The 25,391-nt window shown below is 42.2% G+C and overlaps 1 protein-coding gene across 1 annotated transcript; it reads left to right on the forward strand.

Moving 5' to 3' along the window:
• Positions 1-7,183: 7,183 nt before the first annotated feature.
• On the forward strand, positions 7,184-17,215 carry RGS16 (regulator of G protein signaling 16). The gene is made up of 6 exons (XM_063299885.1): positions 7,184-7,196; positions 8,562-8,733; positions 12,522-12,614; positions 13,367-13,428; positions 14,171-14,337; positions 15,709-17,215. The coding sequence occupies exons 1-6, from the start codon at positions 7,184-7,186 to the stop codon at positions 15,907-15,909; spliced, it is 708 nt and encodes a 235-aa protein (XP_063155955.1). The 3' UTR covers positions 15,910-17,215.
• The last annotated feature ends 8,176 nt before the right edge of the window (positions 17,216-25,391 follow it).

A 25,391-nucleotide genomic window follows, 5' to 3' on the forward strand; every position in this document is an offset into this window, starting at 1 on the left:
TTTAGCTTCATTGTGATCTGGGAGCTTAAAACCATTTCCTCTCCAGTGATCTTGATTGTTTTTCCCCAAGCCAATATAAAGAAAACATCCCTTCTATATCTAAACTGCACGGGAGAAAGCTGGACTACACTGTTCCTTCTATCGTGCCCCAAATCAGCAATGTCAGTGACATTACAGTGCTGCATTTAGAAGAGGGAATGTAAGCATTTCACTGGCAAAGTCGGTTTCAATAACTGTTGCTTTCTTCTGAAATACTGTAATTCGTTGAGAAATGCTAGCCCTAACACACTCATTTAAGCTAAAGCCACAATTACACTTTCTGGAGAATTTCTGCAAATATTCCTAAATACTTTTCTGGACATTGTACACCAACATACCTAGAGGGCACCATCAAGATTTCTCCGGGATTCAGTGCAGCCCAGACCACAGTTCTGAGAACCCCTAGGTGAGATAAAAATTAAAATGATACATGAAATACAGCACAAGCCCCACAGAGAGAGCAATAATTTGAGTATTATTATGGAAGGAAATAGGTCTTTTCTTAAGTCTGCCCCCCCCCCCCCCCATGGCCTGCCTCCCCCTCCTGCTCGGCCCTGGCTTCTGACTGGAAGGAAGGGTAAGCTCAATACGTTTTCATGTTGGATCCGAGATTCGAAAGAAGTCTCGTGAAACGTGAACAAACTTTATCAAACCAAGCCTCTGCAGGGCACGTGTCCATGGGCAAATATACTGCTTGTTATTGCTGCTAATTGCCGCTGTTAATAAACCAGGTAATTTGTGACTTATGGGCATGCTTTCTTTTGCTTTCTCTTTTCTTGCCGCCTGACCCTTTATTTATTTTTAAAGAACAGGCCATGTGGAAAGACGGCCTCTCCTGGCAGATGGACGCTGACCCTCCGGACTTTACCCAAAGAGGTAAGCGGATCTCTCCTCCACCCCTGCCTACAGTATATACAAAAAGGGCTTGGTGTTCCCACATGTACCCTCACGTGTATGAATCTGCCACACGGACACGGCCTCGCGTTCAGAGAGCCGTGCGTGCCACTTGATTTCTTTGTCGTCAAGCAACGATTAGCATAAGCAGGCGCGATCCCACCCCCGCATGGATGGACACGGGTTGGGGAGCCCTGAAAGTGCGCATGCCGCAAGCACACGTGTCCCTGTTTGCAGTATACGAAGCAGCGTCCGAACATCGAGGCATTAGGAACGCGCGGGCAACCCCGCCCTTTCTCCCTCCCCTCCTTTCCCCTCCCGCCAGCCTCCTGCCTGTAATCTGCGTTTTGCTAAGAGCAGCCGGGATGTCGGGAAGGCGCTGGCTGCTGACCTTCCGCGAGGGCCACAGGGTGGAGGACGGGAAGAAGCGGAACGCGCCGCCTGTTCGGAAGATCTCTTGAACCTCAAAGCACCGCGGTGGTGGGAAAGAGGGCGACAAGCATTTTTGAAGAAACCCTGAAAATTGGAGCCGCAGAGCATTCTGATTTTCTTTCCCCTAGCCTGCCACATCTCAACAGCTGAGTCTCAGGTGTTTAGGCCTCTGTTTTATTTATTTAGAAAACGGGACCACCACCTACTCCCGACTGCATTGGGCATCTGATAGAAATGTACGGAAGTAATATTCATTCATTCATTCATTTTCTATAGCTGCCCATCTCAACAAGTGACTCTGGGCGTCTTTGTTGTTGTTATTTATTCGTTCAGTCCCTTCTGACTCTTCCTGACTTCATGGACCAGCCCCCACCAGAGCTTCCTGTCGGTCGTCGACACCCCCAGCTCCCCCAGGGACAAGTCTGTCACCTCTAGAATATCATCCATCCACCTTGCCCTTAGTCAGCCCCTCTTCCTTTTGCCCTCCACTCTCCCTAGCATCAGCATCTTCTCCAGGATGTCCTGTCTTCTCATTATGTGGCCAAAGTATTTCAGTTTTGCCTTTAATATCATTCCCTCAAGTGAGCAGTCTGGCTTGATTTCCTGGAGGATGGACTGGTTGGATCTTCTTGCAGTCCAAGGCACTCTCAGAATTTTCCTCCAACACCACAGTTCAAAAGCATCTATCTTCCCTCTCTCAGCCTTCCTTATGGTCCAGCTCTCGCAGCCATATGTTACTACGGGGAACACCATTGCTTTAACTATGTGGACCTTTGTTGTCAGTGTGATGTCTCTGCTCTTAACTATTTTATCGAGATTTGTCATTGCTGGGCGTCTTACAATCATAAAAACCATAAAACAGTTAAAATAATTAAAAACAATGTTGACCATTTTTCTTAGTGGAAATCTCTGCCTAAGGAGATGAGACTGGCTTCCTTAACAAGTATCAGGTAGTGGGGAACAAAATGAACCATTGATACCTAACAGAATAAAGCTGTAATATTTGTAATTAGAAAATTGGAAAGTTCACTAGAGGATTGGTACTGGCGCTCATGAACTACATTAGGTATTTTAGAGATGATTGCCCAGGAAGTGTTTATTCTATTCAATGGGGAAGAATGGAGGATGAGGGGGATAGCGCAACAAAAGCTGAAGGATGGTGGAGGTGTTAAAGACATTGCAAATCATTTTTGGCATAGGCCCTGGGTTCCTGTCTAGTGCTTTCCTCCAGTCTAGCACACCAAAAGACAGCAGGCAAGAGTTTGGAACACTCAGTGCTACAATTTGTCTCACTGCCAAAATGGTGTCCTGCCTCTCTGAAGGCTACACAGCAGTTTCTCATATTCTTCCTTTCTCAGTACAGTTTTGTCACTTTATCTTACCAGAGCAACATGAAAAGTATCAGTTCGGCGGCGATGATCACGGGGCTCAGATCGTTGATGAGCACTGGGACTCGGGTTAGGTGAAAAACAAACCCGAGTTTACCACTGGGAGGGTACTAAACGTCATGTCAACCTATAAAAGCTTGTTACGCACCAAATAATAATTTTGTCTGATGAAGAGGAGCTTGCTCCGTACAGTAAAGTTAGTGTATTAGGGAAAAAAATTCAGCAATGTGGTTCTCATAAGCAGGTTAGACCAGTGTTTCTCAACCTTGGCAACTTTCAGATGTGTGGACTTCCTGGGCAATTCTGGGAGTTGAAGTCGGCACATCTGAAAGTTGCCAAGTGTGAGAAACACTGGGTTAGACACTCGAATATGCATACATCCCCTTCTAAAAACTCATGACTGGGCGACCGGCATCACTGAGATGTGGGGTTGTCTGCAGAGAATTTAATCAGACCCAGTGTTGCCAGCAAAAGGAAAAAACATGATTGTGATGGAAGAAGAGCTCCTGCTTTTGTGCTGCTTTTAAAATCATAGAGCTTTGCCCTATTCAAAGCCATCAGTAGACTCCAATTGCTATCATAATATCTGTGATACATTTACGTTTCACGGTGCATATTCATCTCACTTCCTGCCTTTCTCTCTGGCTCATCTTGTTCTTGTGATAGTTTTCTCCAACACTGACTGCCTGCAGTGATTTCCTAATTCCTTTCTTTCTCTCTCCCCCTCGAGACCCCTAAGATAATTCAACCTGTGGGGTGGGGTAAAAACAAGTTTTGTTGCTTCTGGGAGCCATATCGGTGTCAGAAACACCTTTCATTTGCATTTGCTAGTTTTTGCACAGCTTCTGGCAGAACTCGGAGGCAATGTGTATTTTTTTTCCCCTCTGGCCGAAATTGAATACAAGGTTTTGATATAGCAGGAGACGGCTAAATGGAGAGAGATGAAGTAGAATACCTGCTTTTTCTTCCAGCTGATTGCATTATACAGTTAAACAGATGAATGAGCCTGCCATCCTGTTTTATCTTGGAACAAAGTCTTTTGAAGATTGTGGTGCTGATTTTCAAGCTGATACTGTATATTCCATGAACATCTATACTAGGCTTTATGTGCTCTAACCATAAAGTAATATGGTAACCAATATGTGTAGCTCAGGATTGGCATGTTGCATCATTGGAGCTTTGTTTTTGGATTGCAGAGATTTTATCACCCTACTAAGTAATACCATCAATGCATGAATTTAGGAGAAGTGAGGTTCATTGGTTGGGAAGGATTAAATACAGTATCCTCATGTCTTGCATGCTTTCATGCTTGGGTGGGATGGTCCTGTAGGTGGATATTGTTTTGCAAGTGATGTTGGTAGATAATTTACTTGTTGATGAGGTGGTGAGTCTGTCTCATCTGAGCGTTCAGTGCTTCCTTTGTGATCAGTAATGTTGATTGCTGTGTGATCGGAGGGCTTGTAGAAAGCGTTATTTTTCTGTAATAGCTGTGTTGCTGGCTTTTGGTTGTTAGATTGATATGGGAAATGTCTCAAGTTTATCTAGGTGTTGATTTATTGCTGTGTGATGGGGGAAGGCTACTGCATGTTGAGTTGATGCATTGCTGTTGGGGCTTTGTTTACATCTTTTCATAGGTTCATGGGTAGGAATTAAGTCCGTCTTGGCTTGTGTGGGATGCTATGCTTTTAAGAATTTGATTGCATTTCCAATCTGCCTTGTTGTAAGATTTCCACTGTTTCCCAGCTGAACTTATGCTAGAAGTTGTTTGTGTGGAAGGATATAATTGAAGCTGTATATTTTTCTAAGCCATCCACAAACCACACTGTGGCTTAATGGGATGTAGGTATCCAGCCATAGTATGTTATGGAACTGTGGAACCATTCAGGCCTGATATATACAAGATAGTAGATTTTGGTAATCAACTTAAGAAAGTAAAATGGATTGAACCACTGTAGATGCAGAATCATCATCCTTATGAAAATCTGCTGCAAAATAGGGGGAAGAAATTTAGCTATGATTTTCCCTCCCCCAAACCTTAAAAGTTGCCTAGAATTTTCAACAGGTTTAGAACATCAACATACCTTACTTCAGAAGAAATATATTTAGGATAAGAATTGTAATATAAAATTGCTGCTGCTGTTGTTGTTATTACATTTCTAAATATGATATAATTGTGCCAAAATTCTCCGTTAGTGTTTATTGCTTAATATTGGCAGCAAGGCTACAGTAGGAATGGTCAATCTTTTGGTGGCAGGGCCCACATTTAATATTTCTAAGGAGGGCAAGGGGTGCAGAAGGTGGTGCAAGGATGCCGAGGGAAACAAGACTATCACATTTTTTAATCTCTGGTTTAGGGGTGGAGCTCAGGATTTTCTTTGTTGTTTTTAAAATTATGTTCAACCTATTGTAGAAATTAGAGTTCTAGAGCTCTAGAGTTTTCCTGCTGTTGTTAGGCAGGATGGGGTAGCTTTGTCAATTCTGGGATGAGAGGCACTGGGGCAGCAACAAAGGACTTGGAGGGACATATAATAGCCCTGTAGCCTTGGGTTGACCCTTAACTACAACAACTTAGTTGATTCTGCTACTCTGTCAGACTAATAAAGGTTCCACTACAAATATGTTGGGGATGAAGAATACATCTGAATAGTCTCTTTAGCATTGATGTAAGTAAGCTTAGGAACAAGCAGAAAAGTACTGGCTCATCCCGGAAGATCTACTGCCTTGGAAATCTCGGTGTGGGCCTTCTCTGTCCCTGATGTAAGCACAAGACTCAGCAGTGGGGATGGGCAGCAGCTTGGGAAGGGCAGAACATGAGCAGTGGAAAAAGAACACAGCTTTGGGGCAAGGCAAGGAGCTTGGAAATCCCACACAGTTCTCTCTCCTCCTCTTTCTAGCATAAGTAGATTGGCACATTCCTGAAAGACCTCTGTGGCTACACAATTGGGGCCTCAGGAGGCATGCTCTGACTCTGTGCACAAATGAATTAAAGCTGGGCATCACGTGGAGTGGCAGAACCTTTGGAAGTATCTCTGCTGTGCAGCCCTTCTTCCTCCTCTAGCCTCTTAACAAGCAGCCCTTTCTAAATGGCCTAAGCTTTTGATTGTCCTTTTTCACCTTGATAGTTCTGTGCAATATATTCTGCACCTGGATTTCTAAATCAAGGTTTGGAATATGTTGTGAAACGTGACCCTTTGTTTCTGCCTGTGAGGTTTTCTGTATCAGTTTCTCTCTTCTCCCTTTGTTTTTCCCTATTGTTTAAATCCCTCTCCTGATCTCTTTTAGTTAAGCGTTTCTGGTGGGCCAATCAAAACAGTGTCTTTGGCCTCTGCTTTCTGTCTCCTGCATTTTTTTTCTTTCCCCACATGCAGACAAGATGGGGGAGACAATGAACGAACCTCTCACAGCTTTAAAAGCTAAATGCAGCTTCCCCCACCATTCTGGGTAAGAGCCACAGAGTTGGGGATTGAGGGATCTTCCAGACAGTGATGCATTCATGACATCTGGGCAACGTGCCCCCCACAGTCTATACAACACTGCCACTAGGGTTTTGCTATTGTGAGCTGTCCTTCTACTAGTGCAGTTTTGTCACTAATGGGGAAGTGCAGTTTCAGCCCAGTGAATGCTGCTTTGGAAGCAGAAATGTCTTGTTGCCTTGGGCTTAAAGGTGAAATTTGTGCTTGTTGTTCTCTGTTCTCCCAGAGGCTGGTCCTAAGAACTCCAAGTAAAAAAGTAGTTTCTCAAGGAGAAAAGCAGGTTAAAATTCATTCATTCCATCTGCGTTATTGGGGCAGTGTATTTTTGTGAAGTGATGGTTACAGAGGAGAGAAGGATAGAGGATCATTCAATTATGTGAGCCTTATCTTCTGGTAATGCTTGAACATGTGGAAGGGCTGACATTGTGATTATTTTACATATGGTATTATCACATTGATTTCCAGGATTCAGGTGTTAGTTAAGCAGTAGAAGAAGCATTCCCCCCAAAGAGCGATAAAAACAGGAGAATCAAATAATGCATAAATTAACAGCAGCAGCAGCAACCCTGTCAAGGTAATTAATACGTTACAGCACATTATATTGTCAGCAGCAAAAATGGTAAAATACACATAAAACCTCATTTGAATGCATTTATAAACTTCAAATTAAAATGATAAATGGTACCCCTAAATTTCATGGACCTACTTCTTTTTTTAAAAATGAAAAGAAATCAATCCATCTTTAAAATATAAGCTGTAAAACCTAAAAAAAACCCATCCTCCAAAAAGTGGTATTAATTTAGTATTAATACATGAATCAGATAGGAACAAGCCAAATGTCCCACTCACATAGGAGCACCCCAGATGGATGACCGCCCTGCTGCTCAGAGCTGCCCTCCTTGGCCAGCCAAACCAGCTTTCTTCTGGCTCCATTGCTGTTTGAAATGCCAGAACTTGATGGCGGCTGCAGGTGGGCTGATAGCTCCTCCTGGCAATCCTTCCTTCCTTGCTCTGTGGCTGTTATTCCTCTCTGCAGCTGTGAAGCATCCAGAGCACTGAGGTGTCCCCCAACAGTGCTTCAGGCTTTGAGCAGGCAGGCAGTCTATAAAGGAATGAAGGAGGTTAAGTAAATATAAAAATATGTCCAAATGATTGGACTGTCTTATGAGAGGAAGGAAAAAGTGAGAAATGGAAACTGGGAAAAGAATGTGGATCCCCTGCTCAGAATCTTTTTGATTGGGGAAATTTACAAATATTGTAAATAAATGAATAAATAAAACCTTCAAGGGTCTGTGAGAATGGAATGTAGAAGATAACAAATAAATCAGTTGTTTACTGCCCATCCCCCACCCCCACCCCCACCCAAAAATTGCTCCTGAGTGTGCAATTACAAAGTTGGGGAATATGCATCAAGTGCTCTCCCTCTCTCATGCTTCAGGATCTCACTCCTTCTTGGAGTGACTGATCGCCAAGGTCTCTCCGATTCAAGGATGTTCCTCCTGTAAACCCTTGAATCCAGCATTTTTCCTTCTACTAAGACATGACGTGAACAAGCATCATAAGAAACCTTTGAGGATGCTTGGTACAACACTCTCCCTTCCATTTCACTAAATTCCCCAACTACGTATTAGAGGTGGGGTTCCACAGAAGATCTTCAACTGTATTCACACCTCTCTAGCTGTCCCTATTCTTCATTAGGTTCACAATTTGCACCAAACTGGAAGCTAATAAGTATTCCAGCAATGCAGCATAATTGCCATAAAGAAACTTACATCTTAGTTTAGCCAGAATTATTTCCAAATGGTTTTAACTAGGCCCCTTGGGGCCAAAGTAGATATGTTTGTCCCAATTGTCATATAGTTTGGCCTTGTCCCTACTGGGGTCCCAGTTTAACGCCATCTCCCACTTCACTGCCTTGACTAGGCTGGTTCCTTGCACCAGGAAGAAAGCTCCTAACGGTGTTAGCACCAACTGTGTCCTGGCAAATTAGCTTGGCTTTTTAAGTTACGCACAGACTCTATTCACATTTTTTAAAATAACAAGTGTGGCAAAGACTGTTTGGCACTTGATATTAAAATGAGTATTTTATTTCATGAGAAGCACAGCAGCCAAGTGCTTTTCAGAGAAGCAAAAATACATCTCTTGAGCTCTTGACTGCAGTCCCTTCAATCATGGAATATGAGAGTGACTACAGTAGCAGAAACACCCATATTTTGCCCTCCTTGTTCTTTCTGGGATCCACTTATGACTGGCTTTTCAAGGACAGTTCCAATTCTTGTCTAGAGGCAGGCGGGAGCTGTGTGCTTGATTCATGCTCCCTCCCACTTCCTGAAAGATATAAAAGCTCCGCTTCCAGGCTTCAGCACTGAAAGCTTAATAGGTGAAGACTGTGATCAGAGCCCTCCACTGCTCCCCAGTCCAGTTTCTGCAGGTTTAAGCAAGCCATCCATCTACTTTCTCAACATGTGCCGGGGTTTAGCTGCACTGCCTGCTAGCTGCTTGGAAAGGTAAGAAAGGTTTGGGAAATTATTGGGGCTCTTAGCAAATGGTTACTTAGCTGAACAGTCAGGACTGGACTTGGCTTGGCCACATGTACTGACCAGGAATGACCTCTGTCTACATCCCAAACCCTGATTGTACCATGTCATGTAACAGCTGAACTGGCATTGTTTATTTGAGCATTGAGAAAAGATAAGGGAGTAATTATAATAACAATAGATTAAAAGGAATAGGTCTGCCCTATATTTCTCTGGCTTTTCTCAAGAGACGTTGGACTATCGGCTTCATGCATTTGGCTTGTTTTTGTGCTTTTAAATATTGTGATGAGCAGAGGAGCACAAAACTCTTCCCTGTCTTTGCAATGCAGTTCTCAGAGACACCTCTGCAAACAGCACTCCACATCATTAGCATGCCTGCCACACACCAGCCAGAGGTTGGTGAGCTAAGAATAGAAAGCGATGCACCAGGCAGCCATCTCCAAACTGTCGCAGTGATGCACCAAGCAGGAGAGACCGCTGAATGGCTGAAGGACCACTGTGTAGGCAGGTGTCATACAACACCCAAACTCAGAAAGCTCTACCAGCTATGGGATGCTTTGAATGGTGGCAGAGAAAGCATCCAGTTGGTCACTGAAGAGGAATAGTATTAGGGACCATTTGGAGAGATGGTGCAGGAGCACAGATTGGAAATAAATATAATAATTATGATATTGGCACTTTACTTGTGTCTTGATAAAACAATGGAGCTAGCAGCAAAAAAAGTCAGGGCCTGCCTTGAGGAACATATAGTGTATTTTGTGACAGGTGGAGAGGCATCAGGAAAGGATGGTGAAAAGAGTGTGATAGTTGCCTTTGTTTTGGTGTGCTGTCAATCTGCTGTGAATATCCTCTGCCTCTGAAAAAGGCAGGATAGCATTTTTAGTGATACCCTCAAGGGCAGGGTTTATATATTCCTAGCATTTACAGAACCTCTTGACTCTCTCCCCTCTCCCACCCTGGCCCCAGTCATATCACACTGTAATGTCTTTGCAAGTGCCCTAGTAACCTTTGGGAGAAAGTAGTGCAGATAACGAATGCATGCAGTCATAGGCAAATACAACGTCATCGCATCTTTTACATCTCTGGGAAAATCCAACTGAATTGTCATGTTCTGATTTTCTCAGATTCAATAGCTATAAAGCCATGAAGGACACCCAAGTCTATAAGTGGGTGCACAGCCAGGTCCAAGCAGAGAGGTCCAAGCAGATCTTTAGAGAGAAAGATCAAAAAGAATGCCAGATGTTCCAGACCGAGAAGCAACCAACTATTAAACAGTCATCATGATCCCCTGGCCCTTCTGCACCTGAAGGCCATATGGCACAGAATCTGGGCCCCCAATGTGGTACCAGGAGCAAGAGTGTGCCCATACTGGCATTCTGGGCACCCGCTAAGCTACCTGCAACAACTTTTTAAAAATATGATTTTGATTTTGAAAAATGGTGAACTAGCAAAGCACCAGCTGCAGGTGTAGCCTGTATGTCCAAGAATATTTCCATTCTTAGAAAATGCTAGGTGGTTGCGGTCCAGCGCCTTACAGTATTTAACTTCTGATAAATGGATTGACTAAACTGATCATGACACTCCTTTCATGAGAACAGCTAAAACATGACTTTCAAATTCCAAATGAGACCATTGGTCCAAATAGATAGATAACTCCTACATCTGCACCAGTTGAATAAAGAAATCATATCCATCAAAACCTGGAATGTTATAAAAAGTTTAGAAAATAAGTGACATTAGCCAGAGAGCAGTAAGCCTGAAATTGTAATGCTTTGAAGCTATAGAAATCATTACTTTGGCTTGATTTATGTTTGTTCCTAGCAGTATCTGTGGTTTGTCTGGGCATTATGGTTTTTCAGGAGTTCAGCACACAGACCATGAGGGTTCAAGTTAGTGAACAGGATGGCACTGATTAATCCTAAATGCTGTAAAGGTTAATAGTTAATCCAGAAATACACATCTGAATTTGATTAGTAATGATAAGCTAGATTCATTTCCAGCTAAATAGGATCTATGGAATCATGAAAATGCATTTTTAAAACATGCTGGATAAATAGTAGAACCAATAGCATTTAATTTGTTTAAATATTGCTTTAATAAACAGAAAAGAACAAAAGATGCAAGAAAAATGTAAAAAGATTGAAAGAAGAATAAAAAAGATAAACATAATGGAATTATGTGTATATAAGTACACCCAAACTGTATTTATATATATATGTTAAATTTTTCTACAGCAGATTAAATTTTGGCCTCAATCAAAAATATGTTGATTAGAAATCCAAGTTACAGATATAATAGCTAGAATTCTTACAACACTGTTTGAAGGATCAAACATTTTTCATTGGCCACCAGCTTCTTGAAGATTATTAATTTTTTTTGCATCCTTGCTTTTTGTACTGATAATATTTAGCAGCTTAAGAATTCTGCAGAACTGAAACGCTTGCAGTTTTACAAAGCAGAAAGTATATATATTTCTCTTATTTTTGGAATAAACATGCAACACCATTGTGAACAGCTTTGAAATTAGGTGGTTGGAATATTGAATTTTTGGAAGGTGACTGAGACCATGACAGAATTAACACCCTGGTAGGCTTTTCACTTTCACTTCATTTCACAAGGCAGTTGAGAGAGCACTACCAGATTTGAGTGTACAAACCTCCAGAAGACCATTAGAGCACAGAATTGGTGTTCTTTCTATCTCTTTGCTGCCATCTAGTGGTGGTCTGGAATTTGTAGCCCAGAACTGGTGGTCCTCAAAGAGAGAATGTTGAAGACCAGGGAATTAAGCCATAGAGATCTGGAGAAAGTGAGAAAGACAGGGGGAGTAAAAAGCTGATTCAACCCTGAGGAAAAGTCTTGTGAATTCAGTAAATAAGAGGCAGCATTAAAGAAACATGGTACAGACTTTGGGAGGGAAAAAAAATCTAATTTAAAGGATTTATATCTAACTTAAGGAGCCTCGTGTGGTGCAGAGTGGTAGGCAGCAGTATTGCAACCAAAACTCTCCCCACGACCCAAGTTCTATCCCAGTGGAAGCTGGATTCTCAGGTAGCCGGCTCAGGTTGACTCAGCCTTCCATCCTTCTGAGGTCGGTAAGATGAGTACCCAGCTTGCTGGGGAAGGCGACGACTGGGGAAGGCAATGGCAAACCACCCCGCTATAGTCAGCCAAGAAGATGTTGCGAAAACGGTGTCCCCCCAAAGGGTCAGACATGACTTGGTGCTTGCACAGGGGACCTTTCACCTCACATCACCATATCTAACTTAAAGGATTTAAATTACAAATTATCTTTGTAACTGCATATTAGGTATCTGTACAATAAGTTCTGCTTGAAAAAACAACTGTTTTCCTTCTCAATTGTTAAGTCTGGTTGAGGCAGTAAAATCTGTAAGCTTAGGAAAACCAAATATGGAGTTTCTGCTGGTTAAACCCGTCTTTCTATTTATTCTGCTTACCAAGAAATACAATACAGATAGCCAAGTTAAAGATTTGTTGACGGAAGATAAAGAATTGCAAGTCATAATGGGAAAAAGGGAAGCTTAGAGAAGTCGAGTGGTGGCTTTGCTAAAGAAATGCCACAGCCATCAGCCCACCTTCCAACACTATGCAAACTCTTACCTTAAACCGCCTGAACCAACAAGCTTCTTCTTGACCTTAGGCTTGAAGGAACCTCCTTGCCTGTCCTTGCTGCCCTCTAGTAACTACAGTATTTTCTTTTTAGTATGCATTTTCAATTCTATCCATCTCCTATTTTTCAGAGCCAAGGAGTTTAAAACACGTTTGGGGATTCTGCTTCATAAACCAGAGTTTGGACATAAAATTGGGAACCTCAGCTGGGGCACCAAACAAAAGTAAGTATATATCTGGTTGAAAGAAACAGCAGAGCAATGCAATTTTAGGGTTATTTCAGTTTCTAACCAAATTCAAAGAGAGGAAGGAATCTGTGGCAGAAAACATTTTGTATGATACAGCTGTTTGTCGCATTGCATCCCCCATGCACGATCAGACAAAGAGCCACCCTAAGTCAGCCAAATGGCTGAGATGTCTTTGGAGAGAGGCTGCTTCTAGACAGAGAAGCATTAACATTAAAAAGCTTTGTGTAGGTCTTATAACAGAAGGGTTTTTTTTCTTAAAAGAAAATGATGGAAGAAATGGTAGGAAAAAAAATGGGGGCCTTAAAAATGGAAGACCCTGTTATCTCAGTCACTTATAACATTCTATGAATGAAGTATGGCGATTTGTCAATAAAGCTTCATCCAGGATATCCTAGCTACTCAGACAGCTTCCAGATAGCATTTCTTGCCCATTTCAGAATACCACTCCAAGAACAATGTCTCTACAGCCTCCATTGGCTAAGAAATTTTGCAGAACTGGCTTCAGTTTACTTAAACATTGTTAAGGGCATAATATATTTGAGGTAATGCGTGGCAGTGAGCGAGAGATTGAAGGGCTTTTCCTGGATGGAGATTATGAGAAGGGAAGTCAAGGTGAGGAGGATCACCTCTGCACTTCTCAGCTGCTTTGCTTTCTGTACTCTTCGCTCACAACATTACTCTTTGAAATCTCTTGGGGGAAGCTCTAAAAATGTTCATTCCTTCTCCAGATATTCTTTGGAAGAAGCACTCGGATGGAAGGAGTCCTTTGATCAACTGCTGAGAAGCAGAAGTGAGTACACTCCTTGTATGTGGTGAACATGTCAATGAATAGTATAACTACGAGTAACAAGAATGGTCATGTGATTTCACATGATTCAGTAGGATTGCAAACCAGTCATGTCTTCACAAAATGCAGCAGAGGATTTCTCTGGAAAGCAGAAAAAGCAGATATTTCACAAAACCACTATATGAACGATCATCCCTAACACAGTGTTGAGAGACTATTAGCTCCCAGAATTCCCAACCCAAATAAGGAAGATCTGAGCTGTCTGAGAATACTGAGAGCTGTAGCCCCAACATATCAGGTTCTGGAAGGTGGGTATAGAAAATGCAAGTTTTCATTCCACTTCACAGCAACTTCAGGTGGACCCAATCCCAGCCACATGTAACCTCTGAATCAAATTAGTTATGATGCTAAACATGTCCTTGTCTCCATTTTGTAAAATTTAGCAACAGTAAGACCATTCACTCCGGATTTGCAGGGAGAGGATTCTGATCCGCCCAATGCTCTATTTTTGCCACCCAGATTGTTGTTTTCTACAGTAGAAGGCAAAATAAATAAAACACTGATGTGGTTTAATAGGTTATTCCCTACCAAAAAATGATCTATTCATCTTTAAGATGTATTGTCCTTAACATTTATTAGGATTTCCAAAACATGCAGCATTTTAAGAATCTCTATTAGAGACAATCTTTCTTTCCCTTCTCTCCCCACTGCTTCTAAACTGGTTATTCTACCTCCATGTTTACAGGTGGCATGGCAGCGTTCCATGGATTTCTTAAAACGGAATTTAGTGAAGAAAATCTGGAGTTTTGGCTGGCCTGTGAGGAATATAAGAAAATCCCCTCCAAAGCAAAACTAGCAGCCAAAGCCAACAGGATCTTTGAGGATTTTGTTCAAAATGAAGCCCCCAGAGAGGTGAGTCAAAAGGCTTTATAAATTCAAAGGGAAATCACACAGCCTCAAGACAGATCTGTTTTTGAAAACCTGTCTGGCCCAAACGGAGTTTAAAGAGAAAGAAGCATAAGAAGGAAGAGGCATGGCCTGTCATCAGTTAACACCTGGAGAGCAGATTTCAGCAAGCTCAGACAGGTTATATGGTCACAAGCATTCCCACAGTGCTGAGATGGAGTATGATTCTATGTAGGCCAGCGCGTCTAATCCTTGGCAACTTTAAGATGCGTGGACTTCAACTCCCAGAATTCCCCAGCCAGCTTGACCTGCTGGCTGGGGAATTCTGGGAGTTGAAGTCCACATATCTTAAAGTTGCCGAGGTTGAGAAACACTGATGTAGACTATAGCATTCATTCCTCACAGCTCTGTTTCAGGAAATAAAGAAATATCCGTAGGTAATACACATGTGCAAGATGCAAAGCACCTATGTACGTGTGTGCCTTGTAGTACAAAACACACACACAGGAGGCCTCCAAATGATAAATGATTTCTACTACCTTGTAGCACTAATTAGCTTTTTCAGCATCATCAGAGTAATTGGCTCATAAAAAGAAATGGAGTGAAAAAGAGGGTCTTCAGAAAGGCACATAATAAGTAGTGGAAGAGAAGCTCAGTTATCTGGAGCAGGTATTAATTTTTCTACTATCATGCAGTTTTCTAAAGGGCTTATGCCATAATAGGACTACATTAACTTCTAATCTGGCTTCAGGCAACATGTTGCACATAATCAGGTCCATGTACAGCAGTGCAGATTCAGCTTCAAGATGTATCTTGGTGGTGGTGACAATGCCTTACAATGGGAAGGGCATGAAACGTCAAGGTTATCTAAATTGGCCTTTCCCAGTTTGGTGCTCACCATATGCTCTAGCTAACAACTCCCATAACACCTAGGATGGGGAAGGTGGATATAAGTGCTTTTGCTGATAGTGCATGGCAAGAAAAAGGCTCATGAAGTTTCATGGGCCCAAAGGGGAACAGGTGTATGGAGCAGTTTGAATTCCTCCATTGACTTGAGAGTTTCCCACCTTTTATTTGTTGCAAAGCAAATTTCCAGTGTTCGCATTTGCTTATTCAGACCTGACTTCCAGAAGCTTTTGATATCTACTGGGCAGGTCTCTCAGTGTTGAATAAATAGTACACTTTTTTTTTTTTTTTAAAAAGACAACTTCTTCCATCCAGATCTATAACTCAGAAGTTTTTCTGTGATGCGCTGTTAAGAGATTTCCTATCTCAGTTATGGTGTTACAATATATCCTGTATTGTATGTATTGTTTCTTGTTCATCACAGTTAGGATGGAAGATGAATAGTCACCAGGTACAACCTTTCTCTTTCAGGTAAATCTTGACCACGAAACTAGGGACGTAACCAGAAGGAACCTTACTGTTGCCACGTCTACGTGCTTTGAAGAAGCACAAGCAAAAACATACCTCTTGATGGAGAAGGACTCCTATCCCAGATTTCTGAAATCTGCTTATTACAGAGACCTGATTGAACAAGCAACTGGCCACAGAACGGGCAAGCCTGCACACACCTGAGCCCATCCCTTGTCATCAGCTGGAACTGTGTTGGGGAACAGAGACACAGAATGAAACTGGAGAGGCTGAATTCCAAATGGAAGGTGCTAAAAACATTTCAGTTGCAGAGCTCTGGTTGGGATCTTTTTCCTGGCCAGGATGCTTGGGACCTCAAATGCTTCCATGCACCCAGAAGCTCTACCAAACACAGACCTTCTCTAGCATTCCAGAAAAGAGGCGGTGAGTTGAAAAAATGGGAGGGCTTGTGAAAAATGTTGGAGAAATTTGTGCAAGGAGAAGTCTGATCTCCAGATAGGAGGAGGAATGCAACAGGATTATAGAAAGGGAATGAGAAATACGTGGAAAAGCTGGATTTCAATTCTTTCCTAAAACATTTACCATTTTTGGAAAGATCTCTGTGCATTCATCTGTTTGAACCAGTGAAAGCCTCCATCTACTCTCAGAAGCTAGTCTCTGCACCTATAAACACAGGCCAAAAACTGTACATAGCACAACTGTCATATCTTGTACACACAGCACACCCTAGAGTGAAATTTCCACCCACTGCATGTCAGCCTCAGAGGCCTTCAGTTCTCTGCATGATTGTACAGTGATCAGCTTGATGTTCCAGAGCTTTGCATCTGAACAGTTTTGCATTTATACCCAAGAGGAAGGCTGTGTCTGCTTCGCTCCAACTACATCATACATCTCAGTCTTCTGCCATCTTGGACGAACTTCCTTCCAGAGACATTTGCAAGAAGACCTTGTTGTTTTGTTTATCTTTGAACATTATATGCAACCTTGGGAGATGTGCCCTGTTTTTTAATTATTTATATTTATTATTGTCATTTGATTGTTATTTATTGTGATGGGGCATTAGATAAGCACAGCACTTTAGAAGTAAGTGCTATGGATGACTCTTTGCTACAAGGAGCCTGCCACTGAAAGTGGGCCTTTTGGCCACGTTCATAGCACTTACAGAATATACTAATAGGGGACATTTACAGAGAGATTTTTTAAAAGAGGGAGACAGGCAAGACCAACTTTGCAAATATGTCCCTCAGAACTGTTAGTTTACCCCACAACTTTATATGAACATGCTGGTACATATATTTAACCATTTAAAGCTCATTTGATAGCCTGAATGTGGGGGGAAAAAGGGGACAGATTTTCCAGTGAACAATTTCCTGCCTGCTTTGTGGAGATGATTCTTCTCATCACTGTTGAGTTGGCTGGTGTAAAACTCAAATTCCAGGGCTTCAATTCACAAATCACTTGTTGAACATTAGATTCAATGAAAGTTGAAAATAAAATGTAACCGGTAGGATAGTTCATTTGTGACTTTCCTTGTTAAGTGTGTGCTTTTCTAGAGCACCATACTGTACTGAAATTAATGGCAACTGTTCACTTCCTTGTGAAACTATCAGCAGCTCAGCTGAGACATGTATAGATCAGAGACAGTTCTGAATGACTGGACCCCAAGTAACTTATTTAAAATATATCCTGTCTTTCTTGTTTGACCAGCTGCTAAGTAAGTAAGTGTAAGCCTGCCTAGAATTGTTTATATGATTTAGATGTTGTAAATGGCTGGAGGGAAACCAAAGTAACACACACAACTACTTAGCAATTTCTATTCCTTTGGACTAGTTCACGAGTGCATGTTCAGAACTCACTGTAGCATTAAGGGACATGGGAGTGAGCTATTATAGATTAAGCACACAGTACACAACCTCATTGTCTGATTTTAATACCAACAGAAATCTTTCTCCAGACATTGTTTTCTATGTTTGGCTGAGAGCCTTGAGTAATGAAACAAAGTATGATCAAGTGGTATAAATGAATGTGTAAACTAGCTTTCTATTTCATTTCTGAAGTGTTTAACACAGATATAGAGAGGGAAAGAACGAAAGAGATACATATTTCAAACTGGGCAACACTATACTAGCCTTCCCCAACCTCATGGCTTCATGATGTGTTGAACTATAACTTCCAGAATTGCCAGCCAGATGGCTTGGTTGAATGGAATTTCTGAGCTAACCATTCTGGAGAAGTGTTGCAGCTATACTTGACTTGAACTTCTTAGGAGTGGTTAAACGGAGCTCTCACTGGTGCTGGTAAAATGACCAATGCTTGCAAAGATGAATTTAAACTCTTCTTTCTGCAGCAGGGAGTCTTGAAAATAAATTCTTTACCCACTGGCAGCATTTCTAGATGAGATACATCCCAAGCCAACTGCAGATTCCTTTCTGCATGCTTTTTGCAGTATATTCAAAAGGGACTGCAACCTGAGATGATTCTTCTGATTGTTTGACCTTTATTTAGACCAACTGCAACAAAGAGTTGCCTGAAAATGGTTCCAATTCCAAAACCTCCTCCTATGGGCTTTATTGTTGAAAGATCATTATCCTTGTCATGTATAGCAAGTTATTAAAAAAACCAACAACTAAAAGGAGAGTGGTTATTTTTTTTTCTTCCGAGAGCATCTGAATATACAGATCCATTGAAGTGGTTTCCCACAACTGCCTTGGTGTCCCTTTAACACTGGTTTTGTTGAGATGTTCCTCAGAATAGGCATTTTACAGACATGAATTGGACCTCCTGCTAAAATTTAACTAAGAAATGTTAAGAGACCTTCCCGTGGTCATCTATGAAGTGGCTAGAGCAACCCTGTAGTTCCTCTGGTCAAAACTGTGGGAGAATCTTCTCTAATCCAGACTGATTAGACTACAAGTCACATCATTCCCATCCAAGAGATGCATAAGAGTCCAGGTTGGGGTTCAAACTTTGCCAAGGCCAGAATGGCTTGGATATACGTTATTTATTCAGAGGTGGAGATGGTTCTGTATTCCTGTTCTTTCAATGAATGGCTGAGATACTGCACTATGGTTTCATGAATGTTGTACTGTCTTTATTTCAAAAAATAAAACAATTGCAGATACCACTACCATGGAAATCTGTTTCATTCTGAACATTGAGGGGAAGACTGGGGAAAAGACTTGCTACATGAAGCATCAAATCAGCTACAATCTGCCGCTTTTCCCTCCCATACGCCCTTGTGGAGGAAATAAGGGCCTTTATCAGTGAGGCAGGGAATGTCATCCAGGATAAAAATCAGAATAAAAAATTAGCATAGCGGTTATTCTAACTTGGCATTTGGATTTAATTCCCCTTTCTGCAAAGGAAGACACTTTGCATACATGTACACTTCTACATGATTTGCAATCAACATTTTAATACTAAAAAGCACAAATCCATCTCTAAGATCCCACCAAGTGTAAAAAGTTAAAGATTCATAAACCAGCCCACCACCCATTCCAGGCATTTCTCAGAGGAATCTTGGCTTTTGGGGGGATTATGGATGCTTGCAATTTAACTTTTAAAACTGGCTCACAGTACTCATATTCCTGTGTTTGGATATTAAACAATTTTGACTTCAGGGCAAAACAACATGAGCATCAACCCTAATTTATTTAACTTTAAGGAAATCACACGCTGTTTCCAAAATCCCCTTAGAATTGTTTTTCTGATGCTGAACCTTGTGGAGCTATTCCAGTAGCGCGTCGTTTTCCCCAGGGAAGTGAATGCAAACCCACATTGCCAGAGTGCCTGTTCCAAATGGTCACATGTAGTGTACATACAGTTCAAGCAGCACCAACATGTAAGTGTATGTCATATATTACAGCAGAGGCCAGGCCTTACATTCGGAAAGCTACCTCAATGGCTGAGGATCGAAGGGAGGAGGTCTTCGGCTCAGAATCTCTGGTTCTGACTTTCTAGTATAGAGATGGATCTACTAACCACATTTGACTTGGAGTGTCAATTTCAAGCAAGGAAGAAAACAAGAAGTGCTTGTAAAGGACTGCTAATTGCACCTCTGATTTGGTGCCATAATAAGTGATTTGACATATAGCCAGCAAGCAAGAGACTAAGGGGCTCAGGGAGTTTCACCCTCTGTCTCCCAGGGCTTAAAAGAATTTGGTCACTGTGCTCATGCTAGAATTTGCTTTTCTCCTCCTTCCTCTCAGTTCTATCCCTTTTGTTTTATGTTATTTAAAAAAAAATTCTGAGGTCAGGAAAGATTTTATTACTGATCTTTCTAAGCTACTCTGACAGCTCCTTTTCGTCTGAAAATTGGTAAAAATGCTCCAAGCAAGCAAACAGCAAGATCACAAGTTCACATACTGTACCTTTTGCATCTTCATGCATATACATTGCTGATTTGAAGTACTACCCCCTCTTCCTTGACTTGACAGTAAACTTCACCAGCATGAAATGTGCTATCCCTGTTTCCTATTACTCTCCTGCATCTGTTGCTTCTCTTCCAAATCACTACAAGTCACCTGCCTTCAAGATAATGGGTGGCAAAGATGAGCAGATTTTGCACACCTTGAGGCTGTGCAAAGCTTCCTCCCTCTGTACATCAGACCCTTCTACCTTACCTTGGTTCTCAGAGGAATGAGCAGTGTGCAAGAAGAAGAAGACAGGCTTGAGGTACTTGCTGCCTGAAGCACCTCGATTTTCTGTGGTGCTTCAGACCCACATTCAAGACAATTATTTTGGGTCTTGAGATAGAACATCCCATTGGGCTGCTCTTCCTGTTATTGAATATATAGTTTATACCCCTTCTCAATGCAGAAGCATCTCAACTTGGTACACAAAATAGAAACTTATGCACAGACACACTTCTCACACACCCATATGAAGTAACAATAGATGCCTTGCAAATGTCTGGAGAAAGGGCTTTCTTAGAATAAAGTGCCATCAGAGACAAAAGCATAAAATGACATCCTGCAATTCTGTCATAGCCAGCAAGATAATCCAAGCCATCAACCACATCTGTAACAGCCAAGACAGCCCATGGTAGAGCCCAGTCCCAAGTTGTGTAGGGTCTCACACACCACAAGCAACTTTTAAAATCTGGCTCAATAATGAGTGGTTGGACAGTGCAATTGCTTCCACCGAGGTGTAACATATATACAGCCAGACACTCCCCCAGCCACTTGGCTGCTGTGTTCAGCATCAGCTGCAGCTTCCTCACCAAAAGAAAACAGAACGCTACAGATGGAGCATTACAGTTCACAAACAATAGTAGTTAGGCTGTCCAGGAAAGAATGTGGTTGGCATACCAACTGAAGAGGCACCAAGTATATTGTGTTGTTAGAATTCTCTGAGCTATGTTTTAGGGTTGCAAATATTTCATGACCATACTAGGTTAAGATCCTCAGCGCAGGAGATGTGGGAAGTTAGGTTTATTGGCTGGCAAGAATTGTATATATTTATTATGTCAGTTATGCACATGCTACAGTGGGAGAATCCTGTGGGTAGCATCTAATTTGCATGGGAAGGAAGTCTTTGGTTATAGCTTTTGATAGGTCCATAAAAAAGGTTAAGTCTATATGTGTGTTGATCGTGGTTTGGTTGGAAATGCTTCTAATAATTTTCTAGCATTTTCCAATGAGATTTGTTACAAAGGACAGCAATGCGTCTAACAGTATCACCAAACTCTGTGCCTGTTCTTTCTAGGGAATGCAGCCCCCACTGACAACAGGTAAATGTCCCAACTGTCATGGGCTGAAACCTCCCATGCACAAGGTCTCTGACTTACATGGATTCAGTCTCAGTTTACTGGTTTCATCCATTCCATCACTGCATGGATGGAATTCACAATACACAGCTTTTCTTGATTGAGGTTTTATGCACATGAGTGTCCACAGGTGGAGGGACAAGAGGGTGGGCGGGCAAATACATTATTACATAAATGCTGTGACTTAAGCATCTGATGTTGGGATGTATGTATGTAAGGCTGGCAACTGCATGATGACATCTCTGTATATGAGTCAGCATTTTGTCATCATCATAGTTTGTTGTGGAGAAATAGAGCTGAGTGTCATAAGCATATTGATGACACTCATCCATAAAATCCTGAAGAACACCTCCAGTGGCTTCATATAGCTATTAAATAGAATTGGAGACAAAATGGTCCTGAGAATGCTGCAGCATAACTGTTGTTGTTTATTCGTTTAGTTGCTTCCGACTCTTCGTGACTTCATGGACCAGCCCACGCCAGAGCTTCCTGTTGGTCGTCACCACCCCCAGCTCCTCCAGGGAGCATAACTACCAGGCTTCAAAATCACAATCACCTCAAGTGTTTTCTGCAAGTCAGATGAGAACCACCACATCCTTGTAACTCCAGCCTGTCTTCTACAATCCATGAAGATGGCCCAGAAGGATACTATGGTCAATGATATCAAAAATCCTGAAAAGTCAAGCTGGGTCAACAGAGTTACACTTCCATCTTTTTCCCACAGATTCATCTGTCAGGGTAACTTGAAATGATTTTGTTTCCAAATCATACTGGAACTCAGACTGAAAAGAGGTTGAGATAATTAGTCTCCTCCAAGAATGTCTGCAGCTGTACACCCACCACTCTTCCAAGCAAATTGCTCCCTGCACCAAAGTGAATAACTGGGCAATAATTGGCAAAATACTCGGGATCCTAGAAAGTATTTTCAGGAAAAGATGGGTCAATGCTAGAAAGTCAGTGGTGCCACTCTGTCATATCAGTTCTTTGAGGTTCCAACACTAACTTTTCTGGAGCAGGTGAAAAGAAGTCCCTGAGCACCCTAAAGAGAATTCTTGAGAAGCTGCAAAGTAATTTATTTCTATCTTCAGTGCTACCCATTAGACCAGACCAGGAAACCAAACTCTACAGGAAGACTAGAACTATATTTTATTGAGATGGGCTATAATAAAAGAACCTTGCAAGCCTGATTGTGCTTTACTTCCCCTCCTTTTTATACCCCAGTGAATCAGGGAGGAGCTTGGTGTGAGTTGCTTCCAAATACTGTCTTGCTTCCTAGGACTTAAAGAATGTTTCACCTCTGTTTGCTTATTCTTGCATAGTCTGCCAAGGTCACCTCCTGTTCTCTCTATGGACATTCACAGGATTGCTAGCTTCGGTTTTTGGAAAATTCACCAGAGCACTGAGGAATCCATCAGATTCCATCCATTTCTAAGGATGGACCATCTTGGGGTCTCTCACCCACGTGGGGCAGGAGATGATGCTATGAGAGAAGGTTCATTCAACTGTGACTGAAGCATGACAATGAAGTAACACTACTTAGAATGAGGCAATACTAAGTATTCAATGAAGGCCAAATTAGGTCCTTCTGGAATATTTCAGTTGCCTGTCTAGCTCCTCTATTTCACATGCCACCCAAGTCTTCTTCAATCTGTTGCCCTTCAAATATTTTTTTTACTATTGCTCTATACTGACTGAAGATAATACTAGATCTGATCCAACATATCTGGAGGCACCATCATGAGGAAGACAACATTATTTAGATTCTGACTTTTATTACAGCCATCCCCAGTAAAAACTTCCCCAATGGCCAAGATAGCTAGGGATTATAGGAGTTCAAATCAAGCACATATTTATAGGGTACAAGGTAGAAAAACACTGGGCCCAGTTCTGAGCACTAGAGTAACATGTGAAAGGTCCAGTGCAAGCACCGAGTCATGTCTGACCCTTTGGGGGGACGCCGCTTTCACAATGTTTTCTTGGCAGACTATAGTGGGGTGGTTTGCCATTGCCTTCCCCAGTTGTCATAGTAATCAATTACTTCTTCAATGTGATCTAATCCTTGACTTTAGTTGACTTCCCTGGGAAATTATCCCATGCAGTTTTGTGAAGTACTATATGGCTTTTTCCCCAGTGGGGGCAGAACATGGTGGTTGTGGAAATTTTATATCTTCCTGCATCAACTTGGTGCAAAACTTCCCAGTCTTGTGCGACTAGTGAACTGGGCTGGTTTAACTTATTTAGAAATTTACCCCAATACTGAATTTTGGGCAGAATGATTAGCAGCATGGGATATCCATGGGGGAAAAAATATTTCTCATCGGAGGGACCCATTTTAGTCATGCTCAGCCGGTAAACTTAGTTGGTTTTATTTATTTGCAACAAGTTGGTGTCCTGGAGTATTCCATTTTGTTCCGTACAGCTTTTGCATACTACGAGGCCACGAAAAATATATTTAAAGGGATCTGGTTCTCAAATATTTTTGTCATGTCTCTCTAACCCTGCATGTCCCACTGTTTCTAGCCTTGTTTCTATTTTCAAACCTGCCTATCGCAGGGAGCTAAACAATGAAAGTACGACTCCTGACTTTCCGCCCGTCCATTCGCTTCCTCTGAATCCCTTTCAGTTTCGCCTTTAAAAGCAAGATTTCCCTCCCTCTTTTCTCCTCCCGTTCTCCGCCTCTGCCTTTCCCCAGAACTTAGATCGCCGCTTGCAGAAGTCAGCAGTAGAGAAACGGCCAAACGACGTAACCGCTCGACAAGAAATGAAGCCAACGCTTAGGAGAATTCCTCGTCTCCTTCGCTCCCGCCTTCACGGTTCAGCCAATGCGCCTCAAGCTGCTAGATCGCAGGAACGGAAGTTTTTCTTGATCGGAGGAGGAAGAAAGAGGAAGGACGAAGCGAACAAGATTTTAAGGTGAACGCTGTTGGTCTGGTTTCGGAAGAGTGTCAGAAGCAGAGGAACGAAAAGGGTCCTGAGATAAACAGGGCTTCGCTGCAAGAGGAGCGAATGGCGAGGTGTCGGGTCGCCATCCTTTCGCCCCTAAGAGAGTTCCTGTGTTTTTAAGAAGGGCTCGGTAGGCAAATTCAACGGGGGAAGTTAGTGCGTCCCTTAGCACTGCTGCATCGCGGCGTCCTTTGCTTGTTGCTCGGGAAAACATCTGCAGCACCCATTTGGGAGGAGGGGCTTGAGGCAAGTTGAAATCGGAGAGCAGGTCCGTGTATGTCAGAACGGGGAGAAAGAAACATACATCCTGGTGTTATTTCCTGTGGCTGAACTAAGTGAGCAAAGGTCTAATTGGTTAGTTTTATATATCATGCAAACCTCTCGACGTGGATTAATTCAATCAGAATCATGTGCAGTGCAAACGTTGTTGGAGAATAATCTTATACCTGTTTAATCAGAAGTAAGCCCCACACAGTTCACTGGGTTCTTCCTTCAGATAAATGGGTTCAGGACACAGTTTTTTGCTGGTTGAAAAGGTTTTGAATTTGGGCTGAAAGCTGAGGAAGAAATGATAACAACAGTGACAATAACTATTTGTTAAATTTAATAAATTTATATGCTGCCTGACTCCCAGCGACTCTGGGAGATGTGCCTTGGACTGAATCAGTTGGGCAGGATTTGGGAAACTGAGGTAAAGGTAAAGGTTTCCCTTGGCATTAAGTCCAGTCGTGTCCGACTCTAGGGGGCGGTGCTCATCTCCATTTCAAAGCCGAAGAGCCGGCGTTTGTCCGTAGACACTTCCGTGGTCATGTGGCCAGCATGACTACACGGAACGCCGTTACCTGCCCGCTGAAGCGGTACCTATTAATCTACTCACAGTTGCATGTTTTCGAACTGCTAGGTTGGCAGGAGCTGGGACTAGCAACGGGAGCTCACCCTGTCACGCAGATTCGAACCACTGACCTTCCAATCGGCA

This window comes from Candoia aspera, chromosome 3 (assembly GCF_035149785.1).
Source record: "Candoia aspera isolate rCanAsp1 chromosome 3, rCanAsp1.hap2, whole genome shotgun sequence".
In the NCBI taxonomy this organism is placed as follows: Eukaryota; Metazoa; Chordata; class Lepidosauria; order Squamata; family Boidae; genus Candoia; species Candoia aspera.

Bases quoted from the DNA above. Each gene is read 5' to 3' on its own strand.
- RGS16 (XM_063299885.1), top strand. The intron at 12,615-13,366 runs GTAAGTATATAT...TTCCTTCTCCAG, and splicing joins AGCTGGGGCACCAAACAAAA to ATATTCTTTGGAAGAAGCAC. The intron at 13,429-14,170 runs GTGAGTACACTC...CCATGTTTACAG, and splicing joins TCAACTGCTGAGAAGCAGAA to GTGGCATGGCAGCGTTCCAT.